Source organism: Periplaneta americana, chromosome 8 (assembly GCF_040183065.1).
Source record: "Periplaneta americana isolate PAMFEO1 chromosome 8, P.americana_PAMFEO1_priV1, whole genome shotgun sequence".
NCBI classification, from domain to species: Eukaryota; Metazoa; Arthropoda; class Insecta; order Blattodea; family Blattidae; genus Periplaneta; species Periplaneta americana.
Genome location: NC_091124.1, coordinates 104964651 through 104978382, shown reverse-complemented (window position 1 = coordinate 104978382; position 13732 = coordinate 104964651). Strand labels below are relative to the sequence as shown.

Here is a 13732-nt window from a genome sequence, read left to right as displayed (position 1 = left end):
GATGAAAAAAAATTAATCAGTTGTGTGTATTTTGAAAGGACAGATGAAAGTGACTTGTATCTGACTGTCCATTTTGTAGGACAAAGTGGTCGGAGGTGAGGTGTTCCATCACACTTTAAAGACTGAAAAAAAAAAATGCCAGTCTATGCGAGTCACACACATAGTTAATTATATCTTTGACCATATTAAATGCATCTGTACATTTTGGGACTGATGATAGTGTATCTTGTCTTGTAACATTAAGTTCAGTGAATGTGCTATGCAGTGTATGTATAAAGCTCTTTTTTCTTTGCTCAATATTCTTGCTTGGACTCCATTATATACTTCAGCCATATTGGCAGCTCCATTATAGCACTCACCTCTACAATTTGTTACATGCAAACCAAAGCGACTTAGTACTTAGTATGTCACAGATGACAACAGAAAATAAGTGAGAAGTTGTTGACTTTGTTTAAAAAAAAAAAAAAGCTCGGTAATTAGCTTCCAAAGAAGTGCATGACTCATTATATCAAGCATTTCATTTTGTATTTCATGAGTACACCAAGCGTAAGATTCTCTTCCAAACCACATTCTTAGTTCAGCTGAGTCTTCACATACTAATTTTATAAGAGTATTGGGTCAATGTAGAGTATCCACCGCCCACTGAACGAATATTGGTTAAACGAGCGTTGAGAGACTTCTGCCGATTTTGGAATAGATACCGACGCACTTAGGTTAGGTTAGTTTAGGTTTTTATTATCCCGTCAAAATGTTTAGGATTAGTGTAAAACTGGCCTATCTTCTATAGTGGGTGGGACATAAGTAACATTCTCCGATTATTGTAGTTACTTTCATTGTCAGTGTGACCTCTAATAGCTAAGCCTTGAGTTGATAGATATAACAACGAAGAAAATAATTTCAACAAACACGATTTTCTGCCATTTGTCTCTCTTTCTGATCACATATCTGAGTTAAAACATTAACTCTGGCTATTACAGAACTCAATATCATGACTGCTTCCCTATGACATGCTGAAACTTCATGTACTTTTAGTTTTTCTGTGCCCTTCTTCCAATTATTACAAAATCCTGTTTCAATGAAAGTCATCTTCCTTTACTTGAGCATCTAAAAGCTTTAGACTCAAATATTTCCTTACAAAGAGAACATAAGATAACATCTTTTACCTGGTCATAAAGAAGCCATGGAAATATTTTATTCCAGCCTGAGTTAAAACACCGCTTACGTTTCTTTGCTGTAGTTCCTACCTTCTTGTCTGATGTTAATTCTTCATTTAGTTTAGATGAAGATTTATCTGGATCCACATTTGTTACTGGCACTGTTCGATTACTATGTTCAGTCTAAATAACTTATCAATATTTTAAAAACAACAACAAATGTTTATAAATATAAATAATTCATTGAAGTTAAAAGATTTACTGCTAACGTTTTCATCTATTTGGCATCTTCAGGCACAAATTCAAATAATATCATGTGGTACATTAACTTTACAGTGATTGGAATAACCACTGAATATATAGACTACATAAACAATCTTAAAATAAACATACTAAAACCATATATACAAATTAAATTAAATGATAAACTAATAAACTACAGTTGAGTTAATTATTGTTTTAACGAACTATTTGTGTGATGGCTAAAACCAAATAAATATCTACTTCAATTTAACAACAATTAAAACAGCTAAAGAAACACAAAAGTAAAATTATAGACATTAAAACAGGTTCAAATTAGGCTATATAAAAATGTTACCTTGTATTGAAGATTAATTATTTCTGAATGTATCTTATTAGCAGGGAACGGATTTATATGGACTAAAAATATATGAAATATGTAAATATATATGTAGTTATTTTTACCAAAATATGGAATTAAATATGGATTTTTACCAAAATATGGAATTAAATATGGACTTAAAATTATAAAAAAAATGACTATGTACGTTAAATATTGGTACATTTTAATCAAACTAAACAAAAAATATAATGGACGTACCTTATCTTCCAATGTAGTTTCAACAAAACACAATTTTTATTGTCTGTTACCATAACAATAGGTTACAAACATTTCTTTCAAGTGCTGAAAAGTGAATCTTCTTCTATTGTCTCTGAGGATAGATTTATACTGACTAAAAGAGCGTTCGACGTCACAAGAAGTAACTGGTACATAATTCAATTTCACAATGTCTGCTGGGGATAAGTCCAAGTTAATCTTCACTGTTGATTCACCACTCATCACAGCAACAACCTTTTGTAGTTCTTCATATCCAGGGTTTTTTGAAAGTACAGTGTCCACCTTAGCTCTTACTGCATCTGCAACTTTACCTCTACCACGATTCAGTTGTTCCACAGTACTATTTATAATTTCAAAACTTTCAGATAGTGAAAGGTGCCTATTTTGGAGACTTTTGAGCGTTTTTATGATGCATGAAAATGTATGCTGAATGTGAGCTAAGTCATTCTTCACACTTATGTCACAGGTAACTGTTTTCGCAGTATCAATTGAGACTGCATCTTCAGAGTCCAATGCAAGGAGAACATTGTTAATAGAGTCTATATGTTCGGCATAATATTCAACTGCTTCTAGCCATGTACCCCATCTAGTTAAAATTGGCTTTGGTGGCAATGGAATTTCAGGGTACATTTCTTTCAACACGTTAACTCTACTGGGAGCTTTGAGAAATACTTTTTTCACTGATGAAATCAACAAATCTACTTTAGGGAAATTGTCTCTGACCACTTCTGCCACACGATGAAATGCATGCGCCACACAAGTAAAATGAGTCAATTTAGGATATACAACAGATAATGCTTGTCCAGCTTTGACCATATAAGGGGCAGCATCGCTAATAAAGAATAACACATTATCGTACATAATACCCTTTGGCCACAGGATACCCATAGCTTCGTTGAACAGTTTAACTATAGTTTTGTTATTGCACTTTTCTAGAACATCACAATGTAAAAGAATTCGTTCAGAATATTGTTCACTTAACAAACCGATAACTACATTACCAACAAGTCTACCTTCTTTGTCGGGAGTCTCATCAATGGAAACCCAAATTGAACTATCTTTAATTTCATCTCTTATCTTCTGTATTGTCTCATCGTAGATGGATGGAGCATACGTCTTCCTAAGTGTTGACTCATCCGGGATTGTATGTTGAGTATATTTTTCAAGGAATTCCCTGAAGACCTTATTCTTTAGTTTGTAGAGAGGAATATCAGCAGAGATGAGAGAACGGCACAGGTCGATGTTAAACTCAGATCTTACATTCGATGTTGTTGGTTGTGTTAAAAACAATTGTCTCTGCTTGGAATTTAGTTGTTTGTTGGCCTGATGTTTACTAGTTGTAATGTGTTGTTGCACCAGGAACTTTTGTGTAGATGATACTGCACACTGACACAAATTACAAAATAATATTTTATTGTCAGTTGATAAACCATCTTCTTTAAATTCTGAAATGTAACTTGTTAGTTTTGATTTTAAATTGACTGAATGACGTACTTTTGGCATATTTACCGTCTTTATAGTATGATTTACAAAACTGAACCTATGTGTACTCTGACTGGCATTTAACTGTTGAGCTGCACAACTGAAGTCTGTTAAAAATTTTAAATTAAATTAATACAGTTTTGTAACTTACTTTCCCATTGTTGATAGGACTGCTAATTTTCAAATAACTCTGATGTTAAAGGGATTACTGAACATGTGTTTAAATCTCTATTGTTGAAATGTATTTTTAAAAGTTAATGGAATTTTGTTTTGTTTTATTGTTAAACCTAATATAATATGGACTGTTTTATATGAAATATGGAAAATATATGGAAATTAACGAAAATATGTACTAAACTCTAAAATATGGAAAAATATGGAAGATAAAAGTAGGATTTTTCAACCCTACACATTGTGAAACATAAAGATAATGCAAAATATAAATTATATTAGCTTTATAAGTAAATATGTATTTACATATAAATCCTTTCCCTGCTTATTAGTGTATTGCACATGATCATATAATGTGTTAAATAAATCAATGGTTTGTGCCGTTACGTCTAGCATTATTGTTAAAATTATAACTATATTAAAATGATGAAATGTTGTGCTTCATGTGAATTCCAATATTAAACTTCATTAGTAGACGTCGAAATGATTTCGAATGGATCCTTCAATTTAAGTTGAATAGTAGAATGTAGGTATAACTTTCGAATCAGGAAGTTGAGCCGATCATGAAGTATTTCATTGTTTGGATTTAAGCTACAGAAATTGTGTATAGAACTATGGGTTGCACAGGCCTTATGTTTTCGACATTGAGTTGTGTACGCATCCAGTGATTGATACTGTATTTTCATTATAGAAAGTAGTCTGTAAGCTAAAATTAGCATAAAACATTTAATTTATGCCTAAAGTTCATATAAAATATTTATTATTTTTTTTAATTCCTTGAATTAAAAACTTACAAAAATTTATGTTAATTTATTTCACATAAAAACAAGCTTATACAGTACATTTTATGGTAAGTAGGTAGCCACTATACTAGGCCTAATGTATAGGCCTAAATAAATTGGTATAATTATTTGCACATTAGGTAAATGGTACTAAATTTCTGATATTAATTTAAAATCGTTTTATTTAATAACATTAATTAACTTATCCTAGGTATCATTTAGCAATTCTAAAAGATAGGCCTTTTTAAATCTATATTAGTTGTTCTATTGATATAAATATTTATACATTTTGAACTTTTTTTATAGTATTTTCAAGAATTTAAGTTGGGTTGATTAGGCTACATGGTTGGGTTTTTTCGAGGTTTTCTCCAACTGTAAGGCGAATGTCAGGTAATCTATGGAGAATCCTCCGCCTCATCTCGCCAAATACCATTTCGCTATCACCAATCCCACATTGACACTAAATAACCTAGTGACGTTAAATGACCAAGTAAAACAAAAGACATCAAATAGCTTAACTTATACAGGTGAAGTTATAAAAGTTTGTGGTGACGAAGAATGTAAAGTGTCTGTGATGTCCAAGGAAGGGAAGTACTACAAATGGCTCACATATTGGTATATTCGTCACATGATATTACACAGGAAATATCACCACATATGGTTGTAAACAACCGTGAATATTTTAAATTTAAAAGTGTATTTTAGTGTAATCTAGTGTTGTTTTGTATAATAAGAACTGTAGGCATAATTTAGGACCTATAAGTCTTTCACAAGAAGTGATGTATTGTAGTGCATTTAAAACAATTAGTAACCAATATGACAGAAATGTTCGTGTGTCACAACATATTTGCAATATTTTATTTCTTAATGGCACTGCTAATTTTGTTTAAAGTTTGTGATTTAGCAGTTACATGTACTACACAAGTGTCTTGTTTGGAAAACAACTGAATGCATTTATGTCATTTGGCACAGTAATATGAACATTTTCCATTTTGGTAACAAATCAAGTGGCAAGAAAATGTTCGTGCGTCATACCATACAATATTTCATAATTTTTCCTTTTCATTAAGAATGTGTGTTTATATTTAGAAATGCTTAACTTATGTTAAAAGATAGTAATGTCTTTTTCATGAACTAATTACGGTACCAAGTATTTAATTAATTATCATGTGAAGATTATAGTTAGTTACTTCAAAAATGTTACGTGTGTCACTATGGAATGACCCACTCACTAGGAGCTTCCACGTTCGCTATATTGCGATTTGCCCGACCTAACTTACAAAGGATCAACTTGACATGACCTAACCTGAATTCGTTGTTGCCAGAACTTTTCAGTCTCTAGACGATTTTGTAATGCATAACTAACTTATTTACTCATTATTCATGTACTCACAATTGATGTAACTTTGTAGACTGTAAATCCTTTCTTGTGTTTTCTGGGATCGGAAACAATGAATCTTCTAATCCAGTTATCCTTTGGTGGTGCCATAACATATCTCCGAAGAAGAAAATATACACATTAATTAATTAATGTTTTAAGTTCCTTCATAATTTTACATCAAATTTTCCCCAAAAATGTAATTTAGTAAATCAACCTACATGCATTTTGCGAGTACTGCATTAATATTCATTAATCTTGGGAAAATGTATATAGTACCGATACCATTGATATTAATACTAAATTTAATGCATTTTTCACTACATTTACGAATTATTTCAATGAATGTTTTCCAGTCAAGGTGGTGAAAAAATGTAAAAGTAAAAACATGTGGATAACTCAGGGAATTAAAATATCATGCTAGAAAAAGGAATCTATATTTAATGAGTAGGAATAGTGATGATCCTCATGTTCTTAATTACTACAAGAATTACTGTAAAACTTTGAAAAAAGTTGAATAGGTCATTAGAAAAAGGGCCCAACTCCACTTTTTTTCGAAATTCACTTTTTTGCATATAAATGTACTGGATGTAAGCGCGCATCTGTTGAGTGGAAAAGTGTCCCGCTGAACCGACTCTAAGCATGCTAAAATTGCTGTTAAAATATGGGTTGACTAGAAGAAGGTCCCATTTCCAGGATTTGGGACGTTCTTCTGTTCACTCAACGTTGCACTCCCTCGCCTCACTTTTATATTTGTTGTTTATCTTGCTCTTCTTTTGCTGCCACATTGTTGACTTGCATAATCATATTGCTTACTCATTGTGAACTTAATAATATTATTAATACCTGCAAAACAAGAATTTGTAGGAATGTATAATCTTAAACGTAGGTACGTTCAAGTGCGTAAATTTACTTGTCTGCATGCGCAATGGGAAATTTTATTTATTACATTGTTTCTTCTCAAGCTGATGATAGCGTCAAAACTGTTTATATTATTGTCAGTTGAAGAAAGAGGAGGCAATTGTGTGGTGGCTGTTAATAATAAAACAATATGGATAGTGTGATGAAGATGTTGTGTTTGTGGGAGGCAAACGCAAAGCGAATCCTTGAGCCTGGAATGACAATAAAGCTAAAAGATTAAGGGCTGAAAGGAAAGCATACATAAATAGAAAGGGAGATACAAAACTGTTAAGACGTACTGGTAGTCTATGCAGGTAAGTGCAGATATTTTCTATTATAAAATCTCTATTTTCTTCCTTGTTCGTTTATTTATACTAACAGTAAAGTTTCACATTTCGTTATTTTAGGTGTAAAACGAAACTGCTTGAAATTTATAATAACTGAACCAGTGCGCCAGCGTATACTGGAGAACTTCAACCTTCACGGAAATCAGAATGCCCAGGATGCCTATTACCAATCTTTGATTAAAGTAACATCTGTTGAAAGAAGGAGAGGACAATATGATAAATTGACACGTAACTTGAATTTTCATTACGAGATTAATGTTGGTGAGGTAGTCAAGGTAGTCTATCCAGAAGCCTTTGCTAACTTGCATGGAATACATGTGAAAAGAATCCGACGCGTTGCAGTTTTGAAAACTGAAGCACGATCACCAAAGGACATGGGGGGGGGGGCACATCAGTGAAGGGGAAATGTAAAGCCTGATGGGATTATTGAAAGTATTGACGATCATATTAAACGTTTTCCAAATAAAGTAGCACATTATGAGGGTTGCGGACGTAAACGCAGATATCGCTCCAGTGAACTTCCTGTAAGAAAAATGTATGAACTCTATTTAGAGAAATATGATGTCGATAACTATTTGTTACTCAAACAGGGGAACGTAGATAGAGTATACATAAACTAAAATCAAAGGTTAAATACAAATTTTACTTGAACTATTTTAACACAAACATTAATTATGCATTTGGGCGTCCCAGATGCGACGTTTGTACCACATGTGAAGAGCTGTCAGTAAAAATAGAGCTAGAATGAAACCTAACTTTAATACGTCAGTTCACTAATGAGTTAAAGGTCCATAATATACGTACAAAACCCTTTTATAGGGAACTTAAAACAGCAACAGAACTAGCAAAATCTACTGGGGACATAGAAGTAATATGTTTTGATTTTAAACAGAATATGCCATATCCAAACATACCTACTCATGCCAAATGTGAATGTGTGTCAATATACTCAGGGAAAAAATCACAAAGTATTATGTATTGTTAGCCTGAAACGGAAGCCAAAAGGGGGGCAAACGAAGTAGTATCACTTGATCACCATTATATACAAGCATTTGTACCCGATTCTGTAAAAAAAGTTGTTTGTATTTACTGACGGCTGCAGAGGACAAAACCATAATCTAACTATGTTAAAATTTTGTCAGTCTCAAGTACGTAACAGTAGATTTTAGGAAATAAGGCATCATTTTCCCCAATAGGGACACAGCTATTTACCTTGCGATCGACACTTCGGTGTCCTTGAAAGAATGCAGTGGAAAGTGGACAAGACTGAACATTATGAAGAATGGATGACAATGATAAATGAAAAATTCACTGTTGTAGATGTCAAAGGATTTATGATCAAAGATTACGTTTCAGCCCTTGGTGTATCGTATTTCAAAAAAATTGTAACAAATAAAGTTTATAAATTTCAAATAACCAAATATAAGAAGTTTGTGTTTAGGGAGCAACATAAAGATTGTCTGGAGGCATGTATGACAATATCTTTCCTTGAGGGTGAGAAATTTCAGTTAGTAAAACCTGGTATTAAAACAGTACCTATCCCAACATAGCCTTTGTTTACCGCAATGCTACCTATAAATGCAAATAAACTGAAAGATATTCTTAAACTCACAAAGTACATTACCAAACAAGTGCTCTTGTCTATTATACAAACTTAACTGCTACCAATAACACTACTGCAGACGACGAGTAAGACATTATGATGCTTTTTCATTGCACATAAGTGCATATTTTTGTTCCTAAATTTCTAAATGTGATACATATTTTGTATGTAACTGTTAGTTAACTGTTTCTCATTCAATGATAGCAGAAATAAAAAAAATTGTTTTCCAATTTCTGTTTTTTATGTCGTCTAAACTAATTCAGTAGAAAAAGGGCCCAAATTCTCAGAATTAATAAATATGTATTTCATAAACTAAAGCAAGTAGAACATTCAAACATTACATGCATGTGTGTGGATACCCTATCTACTATGAGAGAAAAAATCATTGAGCTCTGAAAATTATAAAAAGTCACTATTCTTTTTTTGTCTCTCCTGAAAAATTTATAATTGTGGATTTGGGCCCTTTTTCTAATGACCTATTCAGTTATAAAAGATGCAAAGAAAATGTATCTGAATGAAAAAATACAAAATTCAGATAATATGATTAAAACTATTTGGGATATTATTAAAAATGAAACTAATCGATATTCAAAGAGTGAAAATATTACTTGCATTAAAATCAATGATAGTAAAATAGATAACCCAAAATCAATTGCAAATCATTTTAACGACTTCTATATAAATATTATTCAGAACTTAAACATTCAAGATTGTGCAGAAGATGCTGCACTTGGTTACCTAACTGATGCATTTAACACTGAGTTTTTAGGTCTCAAATTTATTCCCACTACCGCAGCAGAAATCATGCATGTGATAAAACAACTAAAAACAAAATATTCCTCTGGATATGATGAAATTCCAAGTAAAGTTCTGAAAGCTTGTTCTGAAATATTATCCCCTCCGTTAAGCTATCTATGCAATTTGTCAATGCAATGTGGTATTTTTCCAGAAAGACTCAAATATTCAATAGTAAAACCAATATACAAAAAGGGAGATAAATGTACTATTGCTAATTACAGACCCATATCATTATTAACAACATTTTCAAAAGTGTTTGAGAAAGTTATGTATAATAGATTATATCATTACCTGGAGTCCAACAATATATTAGTTTTAGAACAGTTTGGATTTAGAAAACAAAAATCGACAGAGAATGCTGCTTTTAGTTTGGTGGATGAAATACTAAATTCATTAAATTCGAAACTACATGTAGGTGGGATTTTTTGTGACTTGGCTAAAGCATTTGATTGTGTAGACCATAGTATATTAGTAAAAAAATTGAAGTATTATAGTATTAAAGATGAGATATTGGGTTGGTTTACATCGTACTTATCAAATAGAAAACAAAAAGTAGAAATAAATGTACCAAATAGTCATAAAGTTACTTATTCAGAATTTAGAAATATTAAACATGGTGTTCCGCAGGGGTCAATTTTAGGTCCATTGTTGTTTCTAGTTTATATTAATGATTTAGCCTTGACCATAAACAATTCATCCCATGTAATTTTATTTGCAGATGATACAAGTGTAATTATTTCAAGCAAACAATACGATCATTTTATAAACACTTCTAATACAGTGCTGAATCTAATGAATGAATGGTGCCATGCAAATAAACTAGCACTTAATGTTGATAAAACCAGTGCAGTCAAATTTAGTACACACAATAGTGCTCAGGTTTTCTACAGTATTCGATTAAATGGAACTCATCTCAAAGAATCTATAAGCACAAAGTTTCTTGTTTAGAATTGGATAATCACTTGAACTGGAAAACGCATATAGAATGTATTACTCGTAAATTGAGCTCTGCCTGTTATGCATTAAGATCCTTATCTACTATTGGTGATATAAACTTACTTAAAATGTCATACTTTGCATATTTTCACTCTGTAATGAAATATGGATTAATATTCTGGGGTAACTCGTCTGAAGCTAAACACGTTTTTGTTTTACAAAAGAAAGCTATAAGAATAATGGCCGGTGTGCATAAAAGGACCTCATGTAAAAATATTTTCCGAAACTTAGAAATCTTGACTTTACCTTGTGAATACATTCTTTCCCTAATGATGCTGTATATTAAGAACCAAGATAAATTCAGTACTAATCAAGACATTCATCATTTTAATACAAGACATAAATCAGATCTTCATCTACCCTCTGTTAGTCTAAGCTGTTTTAAAAAAGGAGTTCGCTATTCATGTATAACAGTCTTCAATGCACTGCCTAATTATCTTAAAGATTTGAAGAACAACGAGAAAAGGTTCAGAAAAGAATTAACCAAATTTCTACATACTCATACCTTCTACACAACTGATGAATTGTTTATGCTTGTGAATTGAATTATTCTACTTAAATGACATGTACAATTTTATATAGCTCAACTAAAATATGTTTTTATATTGACTTAATCTGTTTACTATGTATTGTATTTTTTGTTTAGCATAACTGATGAATTGTATGTACTGTAAATTGAATAGTATACTGTATAGGTCAACTGATGAATTGTTTAAGCTTATAATAAGTTTGTAAATTGAAATAATTTGATTGTATATGTTTGTATAGTTTGGCTGATGAATTGTATATGTTCTTAAAATGATTACTAGTCTGTGTAGCTCTACTGATGAATTGTATATAGACCTACTGTAAATTGAATGGTAATATGTATAGCTCAACTGATGAATTGTTTATGATTATAAATTGAATTAATCTACTTGATATTAATTGCACAAATTTGTATAGCTTAATGAAAGTATGCTACTTTGTATTGTATATATTTGTATAGTTTTGGCCGATGAATTGTATATGCTTTAAATTGAATAGTAATATATATATATAGCTCTACTGATAAATTGTTTGTGTTTGTAATTTGAAGTAGTTTGCATGATATGTATTATCAATTTCTGTATATCACAACTGGTTGAATTGTTTATGCCTTAAATTTAATTAAATTGTTTTGTATTATAATATAAGCTCAACTTATGAATGATTGTTTGCGTTTGTAAATTTAATAATCTGATTGGCTATGTATTGTATACTTTTAGTAGAGCCATCGATGTAGCTCAGTCGACAGACTCGCTGGGCTGCTGATCCGGAGCTGCGTTCGGGCTTGGGTTGGATCCCCTTTTGGACTTTGGTTTCTTCGGAGGTTTTCCCCAGCCGTGGAACTGAAGCCGGATGGTCTAAGGCGAGTCCTTGGCATCAACCCTTTGATTTGATTACCCCCTTTGATTTGATTACCTGGTTGGGTTTTTCCGAGGTTTCCCCCACCGAAAAGGCAAATGCCGGGTAATATTTTGGCGAATCCTCGGACCTCATCTCATCTCACTACATCTCGCCAAAATGTAAAAAAATGTAAAAAAAATTGTACAAAATTTTAAAAATTGTAGAAAATTACTAAATTGTAAAACTATAAAAATTTGTAAAAATTGTAATTGTAATATTGTAAAATGTTGACATGTTCCACATCTTAAAGCTTCATTGCTCATGTAAGATCTATGGAATAAAATAAATGAATGAATGAATGAATGAATGTACTACAATTCACTATTCGTCCAGAACTAAGTCTCCTCCTCCTATTTAATTACGCCGTATCCTCCCGATGTGGATGATTCTGACGTCCAGCTTAGCAATTTACAAACTCATGGTCACTATAAAATATTAATATCAATTAAAATACTGGAAATATGAAGTATAATCGAATATATAAAATCACTGTAACGACGTGTTAAACTTACCATTCCCATTGTAAACTTTATTAACACTTGCACATCACCAAAATGGGTGTCAGAATTGAAAAATTGTACATAACAACTCACTAAACTGTACTAACATACACACTACATCAAAACGGATGCCAGAATCCAAAATTACAATGTAATTAACACAAAAATTAACACTCTTATTCGTTTTCGAATGCTCTATTGACAACTGACATTACGTCCTATTCTGCAGTATGTCCAACTCCAGAAACACGAAGTTCGCTATGGAGTTGCCAAAGTTTCGCTATATTCCTCTGCAGTCAGAGTTCTATTTATTTGTCTATTGTCAGAGTACTGGAAAAATCAGAAATAATGTAAAGGGTTCGTAGAAAGAGGTTTTTTTATGTTTCCCGATATAATTTATATTCTTTGGATATCAAAGCTGTGAATTATATTAATTTTATTTCATATTTATTCACACATGCTTAAAATTTAATAAAGACGTTGCCTATTGTAAATAGAAATTTAAGTAGCGCCTAGTGATATTATTTTCTTACAACACATTTTTTAAGACAAGTGTGAAAGCAAGTTTCTCTACTTAACCCATTTATGCCCAGGTGGGTCGTTTTCGATCCATTGATTAAAATTATTTTCCACGCGAATTAAGCCTGATTCAGACGGTGCGTGTTTCTGTGATGGATTCCAAGGTTGCTAGCAGGCTGGGTGCCGTGGTGGCTACGCTGCTGGGTTCCGTGGTGGCTGCGGTGATGGTTTTCGTTCACACGGAGCGAGCTGCCTTGCATGCTGGATCCAAAGAGTTTGAAGTATTACAAACTCTTTGGCTGGATCCCAGTTTGGAAGTTGGAGATGCTGGCGCGGTATGATTTGTAAACATCAAATATGGAAGCTGTATGTGAAGCTGTACGAAGAAGACGTTTAGCAGCCTTTGCTGTTTTGCTAGCTTTGAACGCTGAGGAGACGGATCAAATTAAAAAGAGTAGAATGTGGAGCCGAAAATGGTTACTACGTAGAAATACGGGCCAAGATGTCTTAACAATGCTGTTTGTATAGCATATAAACATGTTTCTTCTCTGTACACCTCAATTAAAGTTCTAACTTGGTCTTTGGTCCAACCGTGGGAATTCATAATCAAAATTTTCGACTTGCTCTCTTAAGGGGAGAGGATGGTATTTTTCAAAACTTTTTTTCCTATTTGGTGTAAATTATTAATTTTTTGTATGTAGAGAGCTCATAGCTGTGTCAACTCAACCAATTAAAAATATTTAAAAAATATATATATTTGGGGGCCCAAATTTGAAAAAAATATATACCCAATGCAGGATTGTACTAAAACCGAT

At 32.2% G+C, this 13732-nt stretch overlaps 1 protein-coding gene across 3 annotated transcripts in view; it reads right to left on the bottom strand.

The window, feature by feature from the left end:
• LOC138704918 (ribosomal protein S6 kinase delta-1) overlaps nt 1–13037 on the bottom strand; it is a 117756-nt gene extending 104719 nt beyond the window's left edge. Inside the window, exons 1-4 of one of the 3 annotated variants that reach the window (XR_011333478.1) lie at nt 12411–13037; nt 12207–12323; nt 6048–6083; nt 5842–5944 (exon numbers count right to left, since the gene is read on the bottom strand). Coding sequence is in view for 2 of the 3 variants with exons in the window: in XM_069833318.1 (XP_069689419.1) it covers nt 5842–5944; nt 6048–6079 (135 nt within the window). In the remaining variant the exon portion in view is untranslated. The remainder of the gene's footprint in view (nt 1–5841; nt 5945–6047; nt 6084–12206; nt 12324–12410) is intronic. The other 2 variants (XM_069833318.1, XM_069833319.1) reach the window with 2 other exon arrangements.
• Nucleotides 13038–13732: the final 695 nt, after the last annotated feature.